Source organism: Dunckerocampus dactyliophorus, chromosome 12, assembly GCF_027744805.1.
Source record: "Dunckerocampus dactyliophorus isolate RoL2022-P2 chromosome 12, RoL_Ddac_1.1, whole genome shotgun sequence".
In the NCBI taxonomy this organism is placed as follows: domain Eukaryota; kingdom Metazoa; phylum Chordata; class Actinopteri; order Syngnathiformes; family Syngnathidae; genus Dunckerocampus; species Dunckerocampus dactyliophorus.
In genome coordinates, this window is record NC_072830.1 from 15,557,071 (window position 1) to 15,583,184 (window position 26,114).

General features: G+C 39.8%; 1 protein-coding gene across 11 annotated transcripts in view; it reads right to left on the reverse strand.

Moving 5' to 3' along the window:
- ncam1b (neural cell adhesion molecule 1b) overlaps positions 1-26,114 on the reverse strand; it is an 84,084-nt gene that overhangs the window by 40,149 nt on the left and 17,821 nt on the right. For all 11 annotated transcript variants that reach the window (XM_054794420.1, XM_054794417.1, XM_054794418.1 and 8 more), the window contains exons 2-8: positions 12,864-12,938; positions 9,747-9,956; positions 7,981-8,124; positions 6,923-7,060; positions 6,504-6,621; positions 3,961-4,121; positions 563-705 (exon numbers count right to left, since the gene is read on the reverse strand). In XM_054794420.1, the coding sequence (XP_054650395.1) occupies positions 563-705; positions 3,961-4,121; positions 6,504-6,621; positions 6,923-7,060; positions 7,981-8,124; positions 9,747-9,956; positions 12,864-12,938 (989 nt within the window). The remainder of the gene's footprint in view (positions 1-562; positions 706-3,960; positions 4,122-6,503; positions 6,622-6,922; positions 7,061-7,980; positions 8,125-9,746; positions 9,957-12,863; positions 12,939-26,114) is intronic.

The following is a 26,114-nucleotide window of genomic DNA, read 5'->3' on the forward strand; positions in this document are numbered from 1 at the left end:
TGTAGATGATGAATACAGCTTTTGAATATATAGGTTAAAGGACCTCCATCCATATTTGTCTTTAAGACCTGACTTTTTGCAGGTTTTGCTTTTCTCGGGATGATTAATCAGCCAGGGTGTCCCAATTCTGTGTGGGGGGTGTTGCTTTCTTTGTTTGCTTGCTGATATGTTTTTTTTTCCAGGTTTAATGGTAATGAATCATATATTATAACTTGAGTTAAAATGTGTTTGTAGGCTTGTTTTTAGCATTTTAACCAAGTTCTAAAATGAATTCCAGTTGCCATTTGGGACACTTTTAATCAAACGTTTTTTGGTCAAATGACCTGAGAAAACACTCAGAGATTTGATGCACACATGCTAATGAAAACTGAGCTATCTGGTCTTGTGGCCATCTAAAACCTTACATTCTAGTTGACCTTAGCCTCTACTAATGCATTGTCATTCCATTAAGAATGCAAATCATCCCAATCTAATTTGTGCCCACTCTAGTTTATGAACAAAATGACAGTGGTAAAGTTTATATACAATATCTAGCTTTCTGACAGTTGTGTGTTTGTGTTACCTGCTCGCCGTCTGTGAAGACACGGTCACCATAACTCCAGCTGATGGTGGGCGTCGGATCGCCTGAAGCCTCGCAAGTTAGCGTTACCTGCTCCTCCATCTCGGAGGTGCTTTGGTTCACTATGTAGGTGATCTTAGGTTTCGCTGAAAAAAAAAAACACAGTCGTCACGGTCGCGTGAGCGGTGTAACGAGCACACAAATAGCTTGGGGTAGGTTCAATGAAAGGATGAGGATCAGCAGTTTGACGTGCAGCTAAACTCTAATAAGCTGCGTAGTCCCGGCAGTAGCAGAAGCAAAAGCATGATAACCAAGTGAGGATCCAAACATGAATTCATATGACAATTAGGCTTGCATAAGAGCTCTTGGCCTCCGTTTTATGTTTACATTGGAACTAACTGTCGGGAAGGTGCTTTGAGGGTGACATGAGCAGAGCAAAGTCAATTAAACCGCTGCTTCTGAAGCGTGAAGTTGTTTTTCCTTCCATTCTACAGAGGCAGAACACGTTTGTCGCGTTATGCATTCCTACACAGCAAGAATTGAGGACTGTAAAATGTCTGCAACCTCGTATTAAAATTGCATGACTATCCATGAATAATTACTTGATGAACAAAGGTATGGCTATGTTGTTGTGGTGTCATTGCATAAATCACACATAGAACATAATCATTAGAGAAATTAAACTCATTGCACCAAACCAATCTTCACAATAAGGTACTGAGAGATCATTTGATTCTTTTTTTTTAACGACTGTAATATTAAACACTAGAATACTGTAGTATTTGGGTGCTTAATCTGATGCTGTGTGGGAGAGGAAAATACGGGTAGAATTGCTTAGAGTATTGGCACTGGAGCAGCAATACTTTGAAGAGCATGTGGCCGACAATTGTGTTTGAATTTTGAGGATATTTATAGGTTGGAGAAGAGAGGAGGCGAAACATTCTGGCCAAACAGCTCTGCAGAAGCATTCCTCTGCATACTTATTTCAACAGAGGAAAAAAGAGATATTATATTTTCTACATGAGAAATGCTCTCAAAATAATATCTACCCACATCAACTTCTATCTACCACGACTTCTTCACCCACAGTACCTACTCTGGAACCTCATTCTCATCCACAGCTTTTGATACTACATACTGTACATGCTCACTTTACTATACATACGCAACATACACTCCTGATCAAAATTTTAAGACCAGTTGAAAAATTGCAAGAATTTACATTTTACATTGTTGGATCTTAACTATGTTCTAATTAGAGCTTCAAAATGAAAAAAGAAGAAATGGGAGTGAGGCAAAAAAAATGTGAGTAAGCAATTTATTGCAAACAAGCATTAAACTGAAATAAGCTGTTTGCTGATCAAAAGTTTAAGACCATAGCTCAGAAGACCCCTGACACACCCCTAAAATAGAAATTCAATGTTCAAAAAAGGAGGTTTAGGCATGCTTGATGTCAATGTTTCCAGGAGGCTAGTGGGAATGTTGCTCCAGGTGGTGAAGATGGCTTCACAGAGGGCATCCACTGTCTTGAACTGATGTCCATTTTTGTGAACTTCTCTTGCCATCCATCCCCAAATGTTCTCAGTTGGATTTATATCAGGGGAACGCGCAGGATTGTCCAAAAGAGTGAGTTTATTCCTCTGGTAAAAGTCATTTGTCGGGCGGGCATTGTGAACTGCAGCGTTGAAAAAGCCAGTCATTACCACACAGATGAAAGCCTTTAGTCATGAGGGATGCCCCCTGCAACATCTCCACATAGCCAGCTGCCGTTTGACGCCCATGCACAAGCTGAAGCTCCATTGTTCCATTGAAGCATCATGATGGCGCCCCCTCCACTGTGCCATGTGGAAAAGATCTCAGGTGGGATTTCCTTGTCATGCCAGTAACGTTGGAAGCCATCAGGACCGTCAAGAGGACGTTTGAGGATGGAATATAATGCTTCCTCTTAAAAGCCTTCTCTCGCAGATGGCGTCTGATGAGTTATTGGACTGCACTCGGCACCAGTAACAACCTTCATTTGGGCCGAGGATGGTCCCATGTCTTGACGGACAGCCAATGGGATCCTCTGGTTCAGGGCCGTTGAGATTTTTTTGGGTCTACATCTTGACTTTTTTGTTCCATAACCCACAGGATCTTTTTCAGTTTCAAGTTTCAAATGACAGTCTTACAGCATCCAACCTCAGCAGCAATGGCTCGCCGCGAGAGGCCTTACTTATGCACCTCAACAATCTGACTGCGTTCAAAGAGAGAAAACATTTTTGCCTTTGCCATCAAGAGATCATGACAGTGTGAATACCCGACACAAAATGACATTGAATCCACATTTTTGCCAAGATTTTTTTAACTTTTGATCAGATGATGAACAGTCTATTTCACAATGCTTGCTTGCAATAAATTGCTCACTCAAAATGTTTTTTTTTTTTGTCTGGCTCTACTGAGAAGCTTCTGAAAGGAAAACTGCTCTTTTTTTTTTAATTTTGCCTGAAATCCACAATCCTCATGTGAGACATGAACACATATGTCTTTCTCTTTTCTGTGCGTTGTAAAGATGTGTGATAGGAAACACTTATTCTGCGTATAAAGTGTCCTGAAAAAAAATCCAAAAAGCGCCAACAATGCTCCATTTACAAATAATGTGACTTGCATATTAACCAAGTTACAGCAACATTGTTATTATTATTATTATTATTATTATTATTATTATTATTATTATTATTATTAACATAATATGTTGCTGGCGTATTGACATCTTCCCACACCACACTGGCTAGCTCCTAACCGTCTAGCGACTAGCTTCACCACAGACTCGCCCGCAGCGCATCACGTGCTCACAATGCCTCAGGCGACTACCGAAGGGTAAAACTACATACTGGAGCTGCTGCTGCTGCTGCTGTGTTTTTATTTTTGAGTTTGGAAAAGTTAATGCTAAGTGTCGGCGTTTGTTTCTATGTTGCTATGTGAAATCAATGCGCCCAGGAAGGAAGTTCCGGTAATGCTGAAAAGGACCAAAATACGGCAGAATACTGTAAGTATTACATGTTATCATGAATGTACCTGTTACTACATGGTTACAGCATGTATATAAAACCATAAAACCTTGTTGGAGGTTTTTGGAGGTGTTTTAATAGTGGTCTTTGTAGGGGGCATAGGTGGAGTCCATCATGTGCAGTAAAGAGCTGTCTCTTTTTATCTGTTTTTGTATCTTTAGAACGCACAGAAAAGACAAAGATGTGTGTTCATGTCTCATAGAAGGGCTGTGGAGGACGGGCAAAATAAAAAAATTTAAAAAGTGTAGTTTTCCTTTAAGATCCAAAAGTCCAAAATGTAAATCCTTGCAATTTTTTCAACTAGTCTTTAAAATTTTGATCAGGGGTGTATAGTAAACACACATTCCTGCTCACCAAATACTCTCAGACTGAGTTCCTGTTCAGTTTCACCGGCCTTGTTTTTGGCGATGCAGGTGTACTCGCCCTCATCGAGCTTGGTGACTTCCATGATGGACATCTCCGAGCCATCCTCGTTGAAGCTGTACTTCTCTCCTGCCTCGAGAACCATTTGGTTCCTGAAGGACAAAAATGATAAACGCACACAAATGTCCATCATTATGGCTCAAAGCACCATTGATAACAAGCTCAAATTACATGCTCATGTCTTAAAGCAGGACAAAATACTGTAATCACTAAATCCTCGTATTATCATTTTGTGCTGGGCGACTATTTGAAATTTCTTCCAAATTAGTATCAGCTGTTCATTTTGAAAGAGGTATATATGAGAGACAAGGCCCTTGTATGTACTTTATTTATCCCACAGCGGGGAAATTCACTTGTTACAGCAGCAAGCAAGATACGCAAGTAAAGAGTACAGTGTAAAGAATGCATAGTGTCTACAACATGGTTCAGGTGGTGCAGGTGTTGTAGAGCCTGACAGCGGTCGGTATGAAGGACCTGCGGAACCTCTCCTTCTTACACCGTGGGTGTAACAGTCTGCTGCTGAAGGAGCTGCCCAGGGAAACAACAGTGTCATGTATGTCTTATATGTACAAATGCTGATCGACTGAGAAATGTTACTTCCATGTTACAATGAGAATGTGTAACTGGCTCACATTACCAGTTTCTATTCACCTGTCCTTTTATTCTTGGTTCCTATCAATAATGCAAGGAGGAACAAATTGTTTCCAACATCACGCAATACAAACTGCTCAGCCAAAGCAGACAAACATTCTGCCCAAGTTAGGTCAGTGTGATTTTGCACTTGTTGTATGGCTGTAAGACCATGCTGATAGTAAAGTCCCTTACTTAGTGCAACTATGTATCTGAGGATATAGAGTACAATAAATGTTTTCAGATTAAACAATGACTTCATGGACCTACAATGCTGTGAACAAAAAGCCAGTAAGATTCAGTGTTTTGTAAAAGTCACAGAGTCAAAGGAAAGCGGTACCATGGAAACGCAAGGATACATGAGACCTGTCCGACAAAGCAGGATCCTATCAGTGTCGCTCAGAACAATGTGTCTTTTGACAACACCAATCTTCAGGTTTCACTGTCGAAATGCACCTTTTGATATAATGCCATTAAGTATCCCATTGCAATGAATTAACCGTTATATATTTCATTAACAAATGACATTAGGTTAGTGGTGGTAGAAGTTAAATCAAATGTATTTAGAACTAGACAAACTATCAGTCCTTGTTTTTATACGTATTAAATAGCTTTTTATCATGGGCTTGTTGTCGAGAGGATTATTTACGAGCTGAGATCTCTTTTTCCTCATATCTATGAGTACATCAAATTTTATATGAGTTGATATTCAGTTTTACATAATCATTTCAAACAGAACTGAAAACATGTACCCTATTTTCCTGACTATAAGTCGCTCCCAAGTCACATCAGTCAAAAATGCATCATGAAGAAGAAAAAAAGTCTCCCTGGATTAAAAGCCACATTTATCGGTATTTATGATCAAGCTACCATTAACATCAGCTTTTTTTTCTTCTTTTAGAAGTGTCAAGTGTCCTAACAACATTAAATTCACAAGAGACGAAGTTTACGCCAGAGGGAGGGGTCAATGTTTACACCAACAAGGAGCAAAGTAAAGCTACAGAAGCTGAAATGAGTTGTTTTTATGAATGGATCCAATAAAAACATACGTGTTTAATAAATGTAAGAGTGTCCTCAAAGACACTTGTAGTATGACGCCTGGGGCACATACCGGTGTGTAGAAACATATCAAACAGCTGTATTTTAACACTAAAACTTCATTTTTGTATTCACAAATGAATTAAAATAGAGTGAAAATCATATGTGTCCATTTAGTCAGTGGCCGACGCAGCAGTTACTACTGTACTTCCAAGCTTGACATAATTTGTGTCCTAATTAAAAAAAAAACACTGCTTTTCTCAATCCACACAGGTATCATGTCAATATAGTTGCACATTACTTACAGACACATGGTGTCCAAGGCAGCAGTGCATTAGAAAGTACAATGAGTTATTAATGCTCAAAGTTGCGTGCGCAAATGTAAGTCAGACGTATCGGTGACAATGTATTGGAAGATAAAGGGTGAAGTGGTAGTCTTGCTGTCATTAATAATGGCGCTGTGGCGGCCGTAAGTCCGCTTCATAACACACCTCATACACAGAAGAGATCGGTCATGCCAATTTAGAGATATATACCTGTATAATGTGCCGCCATCTGTCAGAGCCGTGGCTTGCCATGATGTGTGTGTATTAATTAGGCAATAAAATGTAAAGTAATTAATGAAATATATTACAGTAGTTACCGCTGTTAACGCGCTATTTTTGACAGCCCTAATATATATATATATATATATATTTTTTTTTTTTTTTTGATATATAAGTCGCAGGACAAGCCAAACCGTGAAAAAAAGTGTGACTTATACAGTACTCCAGAAAATACGGTAAGTAGTATATTTCTACTAGTACCTTGTCCAAGTCACCATGGGTTCAGGATAGCCATCAACTGCGCAAGTCAACATGGCAGATTGGCTCACATCTGCAGTGGCATTCACCTCTGACTGCCATACTCTGATGGTCGGGAGCACTAAGGCACACACAGATAGATGAATAATGTCACAGAAGTAGGTTGGAAAAAAAGAACTCTTATTATTTTCGGCACACATGGTCCCTTAGCACAGAACTTGCAGCAGGCAACACTTGATTAGCATGGGCCCTTCATGCTACACAGTTGCTGCGGGCAACTGTTTGCACATAGATGCTGTGCCTCTAAGGATGAGCACATTGCCATCCTCATCATCATCATCCACACCTGTCAGGCACAAACACATACACAAAACACACAAACAGGAGGTAGGCAGTCCTACAGTGGAGAAAGGGCTCCTCACCATTCACAACGACTTTGATAACCCGCAAATCAATTTCGCCGCGGGCCATCAAGCGTCCCTCGCAGGTGTACGAGCCTTCATCGGTCTTTTTTATGCCCCGGATTTGAAGGTGGTTGTTGCTCAGCACCCTAAAGCGAACTGATAGGAGAGATAAAAGCATTGTGAGGGATAGGCTGGTAAAGTACACATGAAATATTATGAATACAGTCGTTAGGTTTATTCTGCATATCAACTGGATTTTTTTATTTAAAGCCTTTTTGGGGCATTATCATTATTATTTAACCACATACTGTATACACATAAATTAAAAATACAGGAAAGTATAGCCCCATAAAACACCTTGAATTTGATTAAATGTTGACCTAATAAATTCAATCGTGTTCATTCAAAACACTGTTGTTATCGCCCCCATGCGAGTTTCTGTTATTATTTTGCAACGGCAATACAACACACTCTGTGATATTGCTCGGGGTCTCAGGTGAATAACAGAGTCAATTATATTTTCACATTCAAAACCTAATTCATTTTTTTCCCCCCTTTTCAGAGAATAAAAGTGTGACTGAGCAAGGGCACATTCAGCCACCAATTACTGGTACATTTGCATACGAATTATAAACTGTCATCAGGTTGTGTTTGGACCAGGCAGTTTTCTTGTCCACATTTCTAAATGTTACATCAAAACACTATCATTTACAACTTTCACTTTAATCACTGCGCATTTGCACTTGCACATTTTGCTTAGGGGTTTGTTTACCATCTAACTGCGACCACTGGATTTGAAATGTACATATAGCATTGTGTGCATAGGAAATAGTGTATAGACATTCACTGTTCACCCCCTGCAGTTATGTATATTGTCTGTTTTACAGTCACATCATATCTTTTGGAATGGGATGCGTAACATTTGTTTTCAGGCATCCCTTTTTTTTTTTTTCAAAAACGTGGTTCCAAAATGTAATCATTCCCACAGCTTGACACCATGTTGAACACCATGTTGAGTATCAATTTCTTCTGTTAGCAGTGTGCCTGTCTATGCAACTGCATAAAAAAAAGCTTACCATCTTTTTCAAACTGTATTTTGGTTCCTTTGTACTTCCAGATGACGGTGGGCGGAGGTGAGCTGATGACATCACATACGATTATGGCCGTGTCTCCTTCAGTGAACTCTTGAGGCGACGGCGCATTTGTGAAGGTAATTCTCTCTAAAATAATAATAAAAATACAATGCCCAACATTGTTAAACACTGTTTCACTTGAGTGCATCAAAGAAGCTTATCAACATCTGCCTCTGTTTCATTGTGGCTGAAAAATATACCCTTCATTTGATTTTAAATATGCAAAATATGTATTTCGTGTAGCACTGTGAGTGTCAATGAATGTAAATACACGGGTTCCTAATTCCAGTGCTTCTTGTTGAGCAGGCCCCTGTAACATGGTATTGATGTCAAATGTTTTTGAATGTAATCCTTCAAACTGTATGGTTCTTTCTTTATGGGTTGTATCCTCAATTTTCCTTGCTGTCATGGTGATATGATCTTTAATATTTGTGCAGATCATTGATATCTTTGACAACAAGCACTCTTGCCTCTTCTCATCCTCCATTTTGCCGTTGGTGCTCCAAGTGCTTTGTATCTTTCCCTACTTCCTCAAAACAAGAGGGACTTTGAAATTAATTGCCATTCATCTTATCACTCTTCATAACATTCTGAACTGTATGCAATTGCCATCATAAAAACTGAGCCAGCAGACTTTGTAAAAAATGAACATTTATGTCATTCTCAAAACTTTTGGCCATGACTCTTGTGTACAGTATATATAAAAAGAGGATAAAGTGCACAATAGTGCTTCCTGGACTACACACAGTTCACTGGCATGAAAGCTACAGGCACAGGCACACGTCGTCTTCTCAATAGGACCAACTAAAAACTCTTTTAAATGGTCTAAATTCCAGCATTAAGGCTAGATTTTGGGAAACACTTCAAATACAATATTCTCGGACCTCTCAGACTTATTTGAAGTCGCTGAAAAGTAGTATACAAAGGGATCTTTAAAGGAGACAATGTTAAACACATTTTTGGAGGATTTCCTCGCAGCTTCATTCTCCCATGTAATTTAATCAAGTTCCTCCAACTCACTAAATTCACTACAGTAAAGTAACTAACACGCTGATTGATGGAGTTTGCTGGTGGCACTGAGGCGGCACGATGACCTTAAAACACTTGACTCGGGTCAAATGTTGCACACTCGCATTGAGCTGTAATCTCATCTCATGACGGGCAGTAGATTAAAAAGATTAAACTGCCTTGTAACGGCCAGCGCCTACAGGTGGAAATAATAATTGGGGTTGGAGAAGATAGTGTTTCGCTACCCACAAGGCCTGACATTGCGGGGAGGAGAGAGTCTGACAATACCAGTTGCTTTCTTCATATCCGACAACAAAAACAGTTTAAATATTGAAGTTTTTAAGCAGCAAACTATGTAAATAGATTCTTAGGTGCTGTACGCATGGATGGTCGCCTCCATGAAATCTAAAACAAACAGAAAGAAAAGTTGTGTTTGGAGTTTTGTTTGATGGACATTTGCTAATGCACGGTATTCATGGCAAATAAAAGACATTCATCACAGCAGCCGCAAAACAGACAGGATCATTAAGCAGCCTTCTAATGGTCTTCCGACCATCTATCGAAGTGATGAAAAATCCATTGTCTAGCGAAAAAGAGAGTAATGTGTTGCCCTAGAGCAGTCAATAAAATACTACAAGTTTAATAAACAACATATTTAGATATTATATATACGCTGTTTTGTTTGTGTGGAAAATACTTACGGAATATTTTGACGTTAACTGTTGACTCCCCTTGCTGATCGCCATTGGTGGCAACGCACTTGTACGTCCCCGCGTTGTCCGTGCCGGCTCTGTACAGCGTGAGCGTGGAAGATGACTCGTCATTTCGGGTTACTGTGATGTCAGGTCTGTTGGCTTCTATCCTGTCCCCGCTTGGTCCGAACCAGTCTATGTACTTGGCTGCACCGATAACTGAGAGCAGAGTGGGGAGACAGAAAAAACAAAAAAAAAACACTTATCTATAATGTACAAAGTAGTAAAGCAAAGCCAATCAGTTCCCCCAGACTGGATACTGCTGATGTTGCATTCTCTTTTATGCATAAAACCCTGTTGTTTATGGGCTTTCCAAACTCACGGCCCACCAGCACTGGCGGTGTGACTCAGCAACAGAGGCTGAATGATAATTACATAACTTTGCACACAACTGAACTACAGTTGTTTCTGGTGATTACAATTGTTTACTGAAATTTGATTGTCCAAATTATCTCACTAAACTAAATTGTTTCAGATTTTGGATACAGTCGGTTGATTTACCTCAGCCTTTGTCTATGCTTATGATGCATGCAGAGTCAGTAGCAGTAATTTGATCCTGAACAAAAACATAGTTAATGTTTCAAGTGTGGGCCGCACGGTTGCCTAGTGATTAGCATGTTGGCCACACAGTCAGGAGGTCGGGAAGATCTGGGTTCCAATCTCCGTTGGGCATCTCTGTGTGGAGTTTGCATGTTCTCCCTGTGCGTGCATGGGTTCTCTGCAGGTACTCCTGTTTCGTCCCACATTTCAAAAACATGCATGTTACGTTAATTGGCGACTCTAAATTGTCCATAAGTTGTTTGTCTATATGTGCGATTGGCTGGCGACCATTCCAGGGTGTACCCCGCCTCTAGCCCAAAGTCAGCTGGGATAGGCTTTAGCGACCCGAGTGAGGGTAAGCGGCATAGAAGATTGGTGGATGGATGTTTCAAGTGTACTGGTGGTCCTCGGGTAACAAAGGAATTCCGTTCCTACGTCGCGTTGTGAGTTGAATTTTGGTGTCGGAACTCATACCTAAATGAACACTTACAGTAAATCACTCACACTCTATGCCAAACATATGAAAGAAATAAAATACTAGGGATGTTCCAATCCGATACTGATGTCGGATATCGGGATATCGGATTATATCGGCCTGCATCTCAAATATCCAAAAGCTGTTCACAAAAATTCAACAGCTTTAACATTTTTAACAAAAAAAGCAAGCCCTTGTCAGTGGTGAGTAGTAATGTCAGGTTTAAATGCTTCATTGAGCACCTTGAACCTCACGAAATTATGACTAGCCGCCACTACATTGTGGATAAAACTATACCCCACATGCACAAAGAAGTCAATGGGTGAGTTTTTCTCATACCAAATGTTGACAATTGTTCTCTGTTTGAATAATATCACTTGATCTAGCCTTTTCTAATATTCCACACTACAAAATAAATAATCCAAGTACGTATGATCCGTGTTACCGGTATCGGCTGATATTGAAGGCTGAAATATTGGTATCGCATATTGAATCGGAAGTGAAAAAGAATTAAATGAAATTAGTAAAAAAAAGAGAAAAAGAAAACACTACGCTGCTTGGTTATTATTGTCGTTTTTATATGATCACCTCCTTTGATATGCTCAACAACCTGGCAGTTATGTGTTATGTCGGGGTGTCTGTGAATAATCAATTATTAGATTCGGAGGAGTCTGATTCAACTATAAACTTTGCAGTCAAATCGGGTGAAAATGTCACATGATCAAGATGGTACCATTCTGACTAAATGGGGGTACCCACGGCTACTGATGAGTAGGGTTAAGCATCGAGCCTGTTTGGTCCAGCCCTTTTACCAGGGCAAGAACCACCCAAGTGCTTTAAAAAAGTAAGTTGAACAATTTATTCTATTTACAATGAATACAAGCAATTGCAATGCCAGCACTGGAGAAAACGGCCAGCCACCAAGTCAAAGTTTAGTGAGGTCCGAGCAGTCTCTAAAGTGAAACAGAGTTCCTCTTCCTCATAAGCCCTCTGTGGAGGCGGTCCCAATGATCAGAAAATTTCCCGTTAACTGTTTGTTGGTGTATTGGTCTGATCTGGTTTCAACCAGTCCTGGCTAGGTGAAAGGCTCTGTGATCGTGTCTCATGTTTCTGTGGTGAACAAGCACAAATATATTGTACTACCAAAACAAATGGGTAAATATTGCATTCCTAACAATTTTTTAATTTCCATTCCTTGTTTCATGCCCAGTCCGCTGACCGGAAGAAATAGCCACAAAAACCAACAAAGAAGAAGCGTTTCTAAAGTTTTGCTGAACTTCATAAAAAACATTTAAAAAAAAGACAAGTTGGCTCAACATTTGCAACACAATTATATCGTGCAGATGAGAGTGCCTCGTCTTTGGTGTGCTAGGCTGGACTTCCTCTAACCAGTCAAAGTCAGGTAAGTAAAACGATAAATTACGTCTGTCTTAAGCCATCATTGAGGCAGCAAACACATACTAGTGCTAATGCGGTGGGTCAACTCAAATATTCAGTTAACGTTAGCCCGTGTACTCTTTCATACCCAAACATTTTACAAGTTGTTCTTTTTAGTTTGTTTGATATTGTGCGCTCACGTTAGTGAGAGCTGAGTTTGTTTAAGTGCCTGCAGCATCAGACACTCTCTAACGCAAAAAAACATGGAATTGGAAAAAGTTGACAATGAGATCAGTTTATTTGTAGGGATCCCCATAAGCTGTGCTCTTAAAAAAAAAAAAAAAAAAATTGACGTTTGCTGATTAGCCGAAATCTAACAAATCAGATTATGACGTCCGACTATCTTTGTTTGTTTGTGAGTCCTGACTGTATTTTTGTGGATGCGGCAGGAGGACAAGGAATGCATGCAGTCGAATGTTCAGAGTAGTGTGGTTGCGCGTGAGCCACACAGTGTCTTCTTCCGCTCAAACTAGTTCTTGAGCGAGTCTCGTGTTGACGGACCAAGGTTTTTAATTAATTTATGGCAGTGCATTCATAACCACGAAACACCACAACCCGACGACCACCTGTATTGTTGTGTGGTTTGTAATGTCAGAGCAACTTGGCAGACTTACCTTCACACATGAAGAATTTGGACTCCCCAAGGCTAATTTCACCATGACTGGGTGTGATCTGCACATCCAAGGAAACTAGAGAAGAATACAGAGATAATGTAAAACATTAAATGAAACAAGAAATGTTCTCATAGAAAAATACATTTGTTGAGAACCTACAAAGAATAGGGACAATAAGCCACGTGGAACATCAAAATCTAAGTTTAGAAACAAATAAAAATATACCTCAAAAATGAAAAATGTAGACAAAATCCTGAGACTTCAGCTCAGTAAACATATTACGGAGTAAGTCCACAAGTGTGTTTTTTCTTTGGCTTTTCTGTGACGTCAACACAGAAGGGTAACACTGATGGCAAAGAGGAAAAGTGCGACCATGTTTGGACCGGCCTTTTTACAGGGCCAAAGTACCCCCGTATTCTTTTATTCTAATAGCTGTGAAATGAGTCTAGGAGCTTCAAGGACAGTTTATAATTTTATTTAAACTGGAGTAAATTAAGTAAGTAAAAGTTTGTAATGCCAGTGCTGGAGAGAGCGATTGGCTGCCAACGAAGGTTTAGCAAAGTCCAATCGATCTTTGAAGATAAACATTAGGATATTAGTTTAAACTGGCTCTAGTCAGTCTTAGTTTGGACAGCTTTGTCACTCCTCAGACAGACATTAAAAAAGTGGCATTTCTAGAAACTGTGTGTGTGTGTGTGTGTGTGTGCACGGATTAAAAGCAACAAGGTGCATCTTTTTCAAATGAGAGGTCTTCAGAGTGTGGTATGACTGTTGTAGATAAGCACATTGCCGTATTTTATGCAAAGCAGAGTGGAAAATATTACATTTCTAACTAACCGTTACCAACAGCAGATCGAATAAATATTTCTCTATCCTGGCTGCTCAGTACAATATGGTTGAAGCAACCATAAGAGCATAAGTAAACACCAATAAGAAAAGATGAAGAACTGAATGGACACTGCAGGATGTTGTTTAGTCTTAATGTGAGGAGACTCGCCAACCAGTTAATAAGGGTGAAGGTAACAGTTTGATGATTTCAATTCTTTGCTATGAGAAATGTTGTTGTTTGTTAGCAGAAGTAGGTCCACTTGACTGATGCTGTATAACTCAAATAGTTCAGACACTCCATGCCTGTTTTTTTATGTACAAATGTAATCAAACTTGTTGCCCCAAAGGTGTTTGTCCCTTACTGAACATTTGATTTTGTCCAGTAAAAGACATCTGTGTTACCAAAAAGAGATCAATTTCCTTTACAGCCGAGCTTTTCTGCCCTTTCAAAAGAAATCACATTATGATGCTTGAAAACTAATGCAGAGATGCAAGGTGCACATTGGTTAATGCCAACAATACATCAATGTCTGGATGGAAAAAGACTGATTTCTGTGTCTCAGAGGGAGAGGTCTGGTTTGAACCCTTTGGAGCTTATTTAGAACAAAGCTTCACTTGTTTCCCAGGGGGAGCAGTTAGGGTTTCCCATGGTTAAGAAATGTAACTAAATGGGCCCAAAATCCGGCTCTATATCGTTGGATGTCAGGGCAAGAGCGAGGGAAGTTACAAAGGGCAGGATGTTGTAAAGAATAGACAAACTGAGTCAGCGAGTCAACTGTGGAAAGGCATGTGGATAGATGCTTAAAATTAACTTGATTTTGCAAGACTCTTTTAGTGTTTTACGTCTTTGTTTACTGTCCATTTTTGTAGTTACAGACATGAAGCACAACAACAAAAAAGACCCTCATCCCAGCATTTAACTGTAAAAGCTGGTAAATGTAGATGAATTACACGCTACAAAAAAGATGAGCAAGTGTTAAAATGCATCATTTTGAACCAGGGGTGATTAAAACCAGGGCTTACAGTATTTTTTCTGATGTGAGAACAGCATGCAAGCGCTTCAGTGTTTGGTCACATTTGATGTGCAAACACTGTCTGTCTTTCCTTTAAAGCTGACATTGGACTGTCACGCTGTCAACAGAGTGTCAACTCCTACTCCAACTCCTACTTCAAACATGCTGATTCCTTATCGTCGCATGCTTACTGTATCTTGCGTCTTATGTCAAATATCACAACTATAGAGGTTTGGAAACTCTCTTTTCCCATGAGACCCAGAGCAGGTCCATGGCCCAACTCTTTATGTAGTTATGAACCAGACAGTAATTGCTCTTGCACCAAACACTCCCGTCCCATACTTTTAAATAGCTAAAGATCCACAGAAGCTTCAGTCTTGTTAAAGGGCACAGACTCATTCAAAGCGAGAGGGGGCTAAATGACATGAAGCAACTGCCTGTCTTAGAAGTTTAATCTGAATGTGAATCCCCTAGAGCCCAATCAATCTGAAACCCAAGACTGCGAGTAGACATCACATAAATGGTTAAGGAGCGTGCCCTAAAGATGTGAGCAACGCAAATTAAAATGTCAATATTGTCGTCGAGAACATATTTGTATTGCTTCTAATAGGAAGTATTCTCCGCCCCATTGTTCATACTTTATGATGTTATTACAATTCCTACTCTGGGTCACAAAACTAAAGGGTACAGTTGTAAGGGTGTTGATGATGGCATGCTAAAGCATTGCGGGGGGGCCACTGTTAAAAGAATCGATAGTTTCAGTGTACAAACACCATACCCAGGGTTTCTTAGCAACCTTCATGTTTTAATAACGCCATTAAGTCTTTTGGTGGTAGCACAGATGTTCAATAAAAAAATTATCTACTGTTTACAGACAAAACTCTTCACGAGGGATGCTTCGATCGATCGCCCACCAATCAGTATCGGCCAATTTCCGTGAAAAATCATGTAACCGGTAAATGCCTTTCAATGCCAATCACAAAAGCCGATCACCTGTGGCTAGTTCTATTGCAGCCGCAGCGATCCATGCGTGCAGTGTAGTGTATTGCCCTAACTAACATCTTGGGCGTCGTGATACTCCCACTTTCTTTCACAGTGCACAAAACAAAAACATCATGTCTGCCATGTGGAACCTGGCACGTGAACTGCCAACACATGCCACGAAAACTATCTTGCGGGGGTAGCACGTCAAAAACCTTTAATTTATGTTTGAAGAACAGACACTTGGCGGAGTATGGTGCGTTTTCGAGGCTCACGTGGATGTATGTCTATATGTGCGTGACAGTCAGAAGGCTCAGCTAAGAACCGGAAAAATAACAGAATTCATCAGCAGCAGATGACCAGCATTTCTCAGCGGTGGAAAACACCAGGTTTGCTCTCTCGCTAACCTGGACGTCCTGCTAGAGCTCCACCAATGTACTCTCACATCCAAAGTCTCCTTAGAGAAGGCATCTCATCCTCTGTAAGTTTCACCAGTGATATATGTTCTCTTGAAAAAGTAAGTGAAATATGTCTTTGTCTAAAGTAAGGTGATTTTATGGTTCTTTTTTCACATCATATATAGCACTTATCATAAATAAATTGAAAAATGTATAATTACTCCATGTGATCGGTCTCGGTATCAGCTGATTTCAGTCCTGGATGATCGGTATCGGAATCTGCATCGTAAAACTCTTATTGAGGCATCCTTACTTTTCACCCATCTGAAACATGAAAACTTCATAATCCAAAAGGCCACTCTGTTTCTAGTTAAAAATACAAGGAAATTGTACCACTGATTTGTAAAACCTTACCAAGGGATTTTGATCCCTTGCAAATGTTTGTGAGCATGAGTCAAGATCTCATTTTGTAGGTCCCTGGACAGTTGACTGGCTAAGGGACCAGAAGTGAACCATTCAAGTGAATAAATGTGACCCAGTTCTACAAAAACACGCAATCTCAAATTGCCTTCTTAGTCTGGGGCTCTAACTTAAAACGATTGGCTATAAACTAAAATTACAGTCCAATAGATAAGAGATTCTATGAATTGTACCTCTAATATTTTACATTTATTTTTTGGAAATATTGAATCAATATTTTTTTTTTAAACAAGTTGAAAAACTGGTAGAAAAGTCCAAAATGGGCATTGTACACACTGCATGGGAAACCATTTGATTCAAATTCATAACAATTTTGTACCATGAAAGGTTAATACTACACCCCAATGGGGAGACTTAAAGAGTCTTGGGCCCTGTCCAAACAGGAACATTCCTGTTTTGTTTTTTTTTGGCAGGATGAAAAGAAATCATGTCCACACAGTGTTGGATCAATTACTGTACTTCTGTGAGTCAGTTTGGGGTATAAGATAAAATCATGATTTTAGCTGAAACAATAAAATACTTCACTGTTTCCACTCTGAAAGCGTTCCTTAGCGTGCTTTCACATCAATAGCCTGCTTTCTGCAAGCTCACGTTCAGCTTATTATTTTCAAGGCAATTTGGCTGTGTTGAATGAATAAAGGTGAAATTCGCCAGATGATTAAAGCATTTGGGTACTGTCATCTTTGTTCCTTCAGTTACCTGAAAATGGCAACGCTTCACAAAAAACCTACACATTTTGACACAATCTTGTTGAAAACGCCATTTTTGGTCCTACATTTAGCTTAACATACACTAATGCAATCATTTTATATTTGAATTTGGACTTCTGGCCAATTTGTTTATAAGTGTCCACCAGATGGCACTACTTTTTTTTTAGCATGTAGCAAAAATTTTACGTCTTTACTTTTTTTTTTTTTTGCATAGCTGCTCTGTCACAGATATGATATGTTTACCTCTCTATTCATGTTTGGAAGGGTGTATGCGTAAAAAATGTGTTTTTACTTTATGCATATTTCAGGCAGGAGTAGTTCTAAATGTTTGACTCATGTAAAGTGGAAAAAAAATATGAATATATGATATTTTTACAGCAGTTTTTTGGAAGCTAATATTTTTTGTAGTTAGACTCTTATGTGTGAGTGAATTTTAAGAACCTCTTAAGGGGTTGAGTGTAGGGACTAAACAACAAAGAGCAAAATTGGCCTTTGCTTGTCTACCGGCTACAGGACACTAGCAAATAGACAACCAAACAAACCACTTCAAATAGAAAACACTTGAGTTTGATTACATTGGACTAAAGAGTGCTAGTGTGAAAGCACCCTGCATGCAGAACATTGGTAATTGTGGATGTAGACTAGGGCTGGGCGATATGGACCATAACTCATATTCCGATATATTTATGTTGAATATCGATATACGATATACAGTATATCCCGATATTTTTTTCCACAAAGTGAGTTTAGACAAAGTCAAAGTCTGAAGTTGCGTGAAATTGTTTCATTAAAATAAAATAAAAACTAGCCGCTAGCCATTCTCTTTGTGAAATAAATATACAAAAACTAAAATATAATCATCAATAGCACAAAAGAACAACATATGAAATAAAGTGCCCGGTTTAAGAGGACATTTTTAAATGTCAGCCGCAACTCAAAAATACTTCACTTTGAACAGTATTATTTTTTTTAGAAAGCAGAACCTTGTAAGAGAGACAAAAATATGAATAAAAACACCTTAACTACGCTGAGAACTACAAATAAACTTAATTCTTAGTTTGATAATTAAAAATTGTCCATCCCTTCATCAAAATAAAATCATTTTAATATTTTATCTTGGCTAGCGCCTCTCAAGTCTAGAAAGGGTAATAATTACATCCGGCCTCCACTTTTTATCCTGTAGTTAGGACTTGTTTATTTATGACACGTCGTTCTTCCATCACACATTCTGACACAGGTAAGTGACTGAGTCCGAGTGAGGATTGAGTGTAATGAGTAATATAATGAGTAGTAGTAATGAAAATTAAGAAACATTTCCGTTTGAGATCCCGCTCTGTAAAACAGGACGAGATCCATCGTGCCTCGAGGATGCGTGGATCTCCACTGCAATGTGCAGCGGGGGCTTTACTTTCACATTTATGTTCCCAAATACCAGAAACTCTCCAACGACGCCAGAAAAAGTAGTTAGATTTGTCGCTCGTTGCTTTTGAGAACAATATGTCGCTAAGAGATTTTGGAATGTCGCCAGATCTAGCACGGAGCACTGAGGTGGGCAGGGCAGCCGCCCACCTCACTAAAGAGCGCTCTTTAGCCTCACTGAAGAGCGCTCTTTAGTGCTGACACACACAGCAGTGATGAGTGAGACAGACCTCTGTGTCAAGATACAAGAGAACAGCGCAAATGCAGTCTATATCGATATCATCATTTTAACCATACAAAGACAAAGATTTGAAAGACTTGTTGGCCTCGGTTTGCAGTTGCTGCCCAAGCTTCAGAAAGAAAAGGAACATCTGACATTTGCAATTCATTTGTGATTTAACATTTACCGTGGCTGTGGGCAATGTCATATTTGTATGCGGCATGATCATTCACCACACACAGACAGCTTGTTGTGTCAATAATTTATGTTTCTGTGGGTCCAACCACTTTGTGTTTGTCACTGTGGCATCAAAATTAGGGCAGCACATAGTAAATGTATATTACTTGTAACATGGGCGGCTAACCACTTATTCGTATGAGAGCCACACTGATGTTTCGATTTGTGAGGCTTGTTCACAGTTTCTTAAGCACAGCCATGAGGCATTGTGCACATGTACACTCCTGGTCAAAATTTTAAAACCAGTTGAGAAATTGCAAGAATTTACCTTTTGCACTGTTGGATCTTAAGGGAGGTTCCAAGTAGAGCTTCAAAATGCAAAAAGAAGAAATGGGAGTTGCACAAAAACATTTTTGACTATGCAATTTATTGCAAAGAAGCATTAAAATGAAATAGGCTGTTCATCAGCTGATCAAAACTTTAAGACCATAGCTCAGAAAACCCCTGACACACCCCTAAAATAGAAATAAAATGTTCAAAAAAGAAGGTTTGGGCATGATATCAGTGTTTCCAGGAGGCTAGTGGGAATGTTACACCAGGTGGTGAATATGGCTGCATGGAGGGCATCCACTGTCTGGAACGGAGGTCCAGTTTTGTAAACTTCCCTTGCCATCCATCCCCAAATGTTCTCAATTGGATTTAGATCAGGGGAAGACGCAGGATGGTCCAAAAGAGTGAGCTTATTCCCACGGAAGAAGCCCTTTGTCAAGCAAGCATTGTGAACTGTAGTGATGTCCTGTTGAAAAAGTCATTCATTACCACAGGTTACATTTTTTTCTCATCAGAGAATAAAACTTTTTCAACCTTTCAATGTCCCATGTTTGGTGCGCTCATGCAAATTCCAAACAGACAATTTTGTGGCATTGAATGAGACGAAGCCTGTTGTTCGTAAAAGTCTTCTCTCGCAGATGCCGTCTGATGGTTATTGGACTGAACTCGGCACCAGTAACAACCTTCATTTAGTCCAGTGGTTCTCAATTATTTTCTGTCATGCTCCTACTGGGGGACAGAAATGTTTTGCCCCCCCGATTTGAAATACCATTGAGAAACTGATATCTATTTATTTATCTGTACAGTACAGACTGAACTCAAAACTGAAACCAACAAAATGGAACAAAATGGAGAGCAGTGAAGCATACAAGCGTATTCAAGAGTCAAATTGCATGCTGAGTATGACAAATTCATACATGTTGGTCGGTCTGCGCTAATAATGAAAGTCCTCCCTAACGCCCTGAAGATCCAACAGTGCAAAATGTACATTCTTGCAATTTTTCAAATGGTCTTAACATTTTGATCAGGAGTGTATTACAGTCACATGCACATGTGCTAGTATGTGAGAGACAGGAGGGAACTTCATACATTAAAATGAAGCACAAGGTTGCCCTTGAGTGACGGCAATCGGCAGGTGGTTCTTAAATATTGTAAAATACTGCCTAAACCTATCCTCTCTAGCTGGTATCTTCAAATTCAGGTTCCCCACAGGAAAGCACTGACTTTTCTACTGTCACATTGAAAGTGACTGATAAGAGCAAGTGCACCATGTACAGCACACATAGGGGAAAGGTATGCAGAGTGTGGCCCCTTTCTGCACTGTCTACAGTTATCTTAGAAGAAACACCTCAGGTGCTGCGGTCTTAGCTGTAGTAAGACGATTCTTCGTTTCTCATGTGAGATTATGTTCATTTTCTATTCTGCCGGCGTATAACACACACATGCGCTTGATCTCCAAGGCCAGCAAGCTGACAGGAACAGTTAAACTATCATTAATTGAGTAAAAAACGGAAAGATCAAAACTGCCCTTCAGATGAATGCTACGCTAGCTACAAAGAATAAATGACTGCAAAGAGGTCTTTGTATTTAATATTTTGGTTTCATTTTAAAGAGAATCAAGTAGTTCCACAGACAACGACTTCATTTTATCAAAAATAAATGATCCGACAATGCTCATTTTTTGGGAGAAAATGTTTAATACTCTCCTAAATTAATCATCTGTGTGTGTTTGTGTCACTGCTTTGCTCTCTGACAGAAGCTTGATTAATAAATGCTATTTTATTTTTAATTTTAAAAGTAGCAGTTCTGAAAAAAAGGAGTCTTCTGTACGTCACTGCTGTGTTTGATCCTTTTAATAATCTCTTGGAAGACTCGAAGGCTTTGCCCTGAGAATAAAATACACACCAAGCAAAGCGAAGTCTGTACTGTATTGACATTCATATCTCTGTATCACTAATTAAGGCTTTGGAATCATTTCATTTTAAAAGTGAAAAAGTAACTAATGCATCTAAACAGCAGGAATTTGATTATTAAGCCACAACTGTCTCTGCACAAATTAACGTAAGAAAATGCCTTTTTTGACCCCTCCAAATAATTCAATGTAGGGCAAAAGAGAGTACCATTGTTTAAAAGACAAAAAATAATCAAACAGCTTGTTTTTGTAATTTGCTGGCTCCAAGGAATTAAGCTTGTATTTGCTTGCTACTCATGCCTCTCAACCACAGTTATACTCACATCTACCAGTTACCATGGAAACTTCTTTTTCTCTCTATCTCTCTCTCTCATTCTCTCTCTGCTTCTCTCTCCCATTCCCTTGGTGGTCCTAAGCTATGTGGTGGTGTGATGGTTCAACATCCACACAGGTTTCCCACAACATTTTCTAAACAAATGATTCCAGACGAGTTCCATTACGCCAAGAAACCTCATTATGTTCAAATGGAACATCTTAACCATTCATGTCAGCGTCGGCATGTGGTTCTCTTATGATAGCAATAACCTGCTAGGCTGCATTCGTGTGTTTTATAACCACGACAGACATGAATGTCACCCCCAAGTGTGGTTTTACTGTAATAACCTGTTTTGAAATGCCTCTTTTATAATTCATATGCCATATGCACTATGCAATAAAGTAAAAAAAAATGGTCATAGTCATAGTTCATCCATCAGTTTTCTATGCCTCTTAATCCTCATTAGGATTGGCGGGGGTATGCTGGAGCCTATCCCAGCTGACTTTGTGCAAGAGGCGGGGTACGCCCTAGACTGGTCGCTGTCATAGTTAAATCACAAAATGTATTTTATGCCCTAGCCTTTACCATACTACACATGACAAAATGATTGCCACATATTCTGTAGGGCTGTAGCAAAGAAGAACACAAGGCGGTCTATGTCTTCACAGCACTGCATTCATGTTTTATATTGAAATTGAATGCCTTATGAAGTCACCCAGTTGCAGCCAAGATAAAAATCAGACCCTGTTCAATAAAAATCTCTGCAGCATTATGTTGTATAATTACAGCCTTGCACAATACATGTTCTCAATGAGTTAATTAATGGGATTTAATGGGTTAATTATTTTTAATAAAACATAAGAGTGAAGCCACAAAATTTGAACCGTGAACGGTATAGCACATTTCTCAATGCCTCAATGTATTTCTGTATGGGAAATAAATAAAGGTATACTGGTCGGTCGCGGTCAACCAATACTGATCTAAAATCTAAAAATTGGTGTAAGCCTTTCTGGGCTTCTCTGTGAAGATGTAACTGTGTGAAAAAACATTGCACTCCACTTCGGCTATGGAACAGAATTCTCCCTCATTTAAGCAATTTCATGTAAATGTCCCTCAGCATCTGCCTCAGCTGTGCATCACAACAACAAAAGCCCAGGGAGATGGAAAGCAGAGCGTCTGTAGCCCATCATGCTGTGTACTCCTGTAATGACTCGGTGAAAGAAAGGAGGCGGGGTAAAAAGACCACAGTAAAAAATTGAGATATTACACCTTCTTAAAAGACAAACTAAAGGAGAGTGATTACTTGTGGGAATGATATCTCTGCAAGCACATGCCACAATTACCACAATCACATTTTTCATCCTTCCCAGTGCTCCCGTAAAACTGCACAACCTTTTCTGATGTCTGTGAGAGCAGTCTGAAAATGACATGCATATGCAGTCAAATGGAAAGATTGCAGAAGGCGGAATTCTGGGGTTGCAGCAATGACTTAAAAAAAAAAAAAGAATGGGGAGTCTGTGTGGCCTGAACAATGACTGAAATGTGAACATCTTTGCTAACACAATGAAACACTACAGACAGTCTTAAGAGGTCAAAAAAAAGCAAATTCTTCCAGACTAATCATGTTGAAGGATCCCTCGTGGTTTCCCTGTTACAGCTAGTCACGACACATTCCCACGGAAAAGCGAAGCCCACACTGTCCCGCTTGCTGCAAGCATAAAGCCATGCAAAGGCTTGCTAGGACATAATACACAACAACTTTGTAAACTGAGCAGGATTTCATGGATGTCTAATAATTACTGGAATAACAAAGAGGCAAAACGAGGGAGCACATGGTGGGAGGCAGGAAGGCAGGGGGGTAACAATAAACACTCAACCACAAGTTGACCAAGACAAGACATCACCAAGCCCTGGCACATGTACACAGCTCTCTCTGTGTGTCCATTCACGAGGCAGACAAGCTGGGACGAGCCGGATAAGCCTGCCTGTGACTCCACCAGGAAGGAGGGGGATCAATAGGAGGGAATGCACCATTTCAGATAGAGCCAGACAGAAATGGAGGCTGGAGCGGGGGGCACAGCAGCATTACTTGAGGACTCATTATGGTGTGTGCGTGTGGGATGGGCAGCAACTGGTGGAGCAAACACCTCTGAATGGAGGAGTACGGTGCTGACACGTTAGAGATTAGGGTATATTGCACTGTAATTGGATTAGAGTGTGAAAGAAAATATAATCTGTCTTGAGCGTGTCTCCGGCAAGGTTAGAGCCGGGGACAATTATCAAGTGTGCCTGACAATGGCAGTTAGACAATCTGTTCTCCTGAAGCTCATCACAAATAGTTACACAATACTAACAATAGTCGTCATTGTTTCCCCTACCGTTATGTTGGGGCTCGTAGCTATGGGCTTTGTGAAATCAATGCACCCAAGAAGGAAGTTCCAGTAATGCTTAAAATGACCAAAATACTGTAGGTATTACATGTCAACATGAATGTGCCTGTTACAACATGGCCACAGCATGTATATAAATCCATAGATCATTTTAATAGAGGGCTTTATAGACGAAATAAGTGAATCCCAATACATTGCATCATTAGCTGCCTCGTGCTAGCAGTCTTTCAATATTTAGAACGCACAGAAAAGAAAAAGACATGTAAGTTAATGTCTCAAAAAAGGATTGTGGATGATGAGCAAAATTCCCCAAAAAAGTGCAGTTTTTCTTTGACGAGATAGTTCGGATTTTTTGTCATGAAGTGGTATGACATCCCCATCAGCGTACAGCATATATGTACTACGCAACGACGTGATGTGTGTTGCTACAGAAGCGCAATTCCAGAAGCTGGCCAGGTGAACACAGGTTAATATATGATCAGAAGTCGTTACTGGAACTACAACAGGCTAACGTGGATTATCTAGACGCGGCTTGGAGAAACAACCCAGCAGCTTCCAGAGCAGCAGAGCCACATACCACCACGTCTGCTCACCAATTCCATCTGTTCTGTAATCATTTTACGTTATCGTTCAAAAGTGGTGAGTACCGATACATTTTTCTTTATTTAAAATGTGTTTAATGATATTAGATTCAGCTCCAGAACCCTCCCTGTCCGACAAGGGAAGCTAACATAACAAATGCATGCACTTGAAACATCAATAACATATTCATAAAATCACAACCTGATTCCATGTTGGGTTTTTTTTTAATATGCCTCAAACCATCACAACTTTTGCTGCAACTTTTTGAAAAAGCTGCCGCGAAATCATGCATCTTAGGCCGCAACAATCACAATAAAAGCTCATGAAATCCTGGAGGGACTGACGGTATAACAAATTAGCTTCTTAGCGGAGCAGATTACTCTTGTGCTATGGTCAAAGGGATTTATTTTGAAATGGACTGCAAGAGGCCGATTTGCCAACGGAGAGATTTATTGCACATCCATATCAAAAGGATACAGTAAATCCAGGTGACAGCAACACTGAAGCAATTGCATGCTTGGGTAGCTAAAGATCCTTGTCTTAGAGATTATTTAAAGGAGGCGCAATCTTTCAGTATCAGTGTTTATGCCTTAGTGAACCAGAAGACAGAATGTAACTTTGGAAGCATACTCTGGCTATCATTCACATTAGGAATTCAACAAATGTAAACCCCTCCTAATGAGAATTTTAACGATGCAGACACTGTAAATGTATCTAACAATGAAGCTTTTCTGTCTCCGATACTGCCGCTAGCGTTATTGGTGTTCCTGTATTATAGCACATCTGCTGGGAGACACCAAGCCATAAAAACACCTTACTCATTTCCAGTGCTATTATGTTGTAAAACGCACAGCTCAGAGATGAGGGCATAAAGGCTTTCATTTAAAACTTGATTATTGATTTCTGAAATGTTGTCAGAAGGCTTGCAGTTGACTGGTGACCAGTCCAGGGTGTACCCCATCATCTCACCCGGAGTCAGCTGGGATAGACTCCAGCATACCCCGTGGCCCAAGTGAAGATAAGCGGCATAGAAGATAGATGGATGGATGTCAGAAGGCAATGTGTGTGTGTGTGTGTGTGTGTGTGCGTGTGTGTGTGTGTGTGTGTCAATCGATTGAGCCCGTTGATGGAGCTGGGTTCTGTAGTTTTAAGCCATAAAAACGGCCATAAGATGGCAGAAGTGCGTTCGATAAGAGTTCGGCATGGATCATTTGCGTGTATTAACACAATCGACAGAAAGGAGGAGGTGGAAGAGCATGGAGGAGTGCAGCGTGCAGAAGGTTACGCATTGTAGGGAAATTTTAACGCATGCAAATGCACACAAGTGCACACACATGCGCATACACACGGTTTAGTTCCAAATGTGAAAATAGTTAATGGTGTTATCTTTGTAAATAAATTGTTATTTTAATGTAAAACAACCATTTTGGGGTTGTTTATGTTGTGGTATAGTTGTTTAGATATCTGAGCAGTCACAAAAGCAAAAAATGTGTGT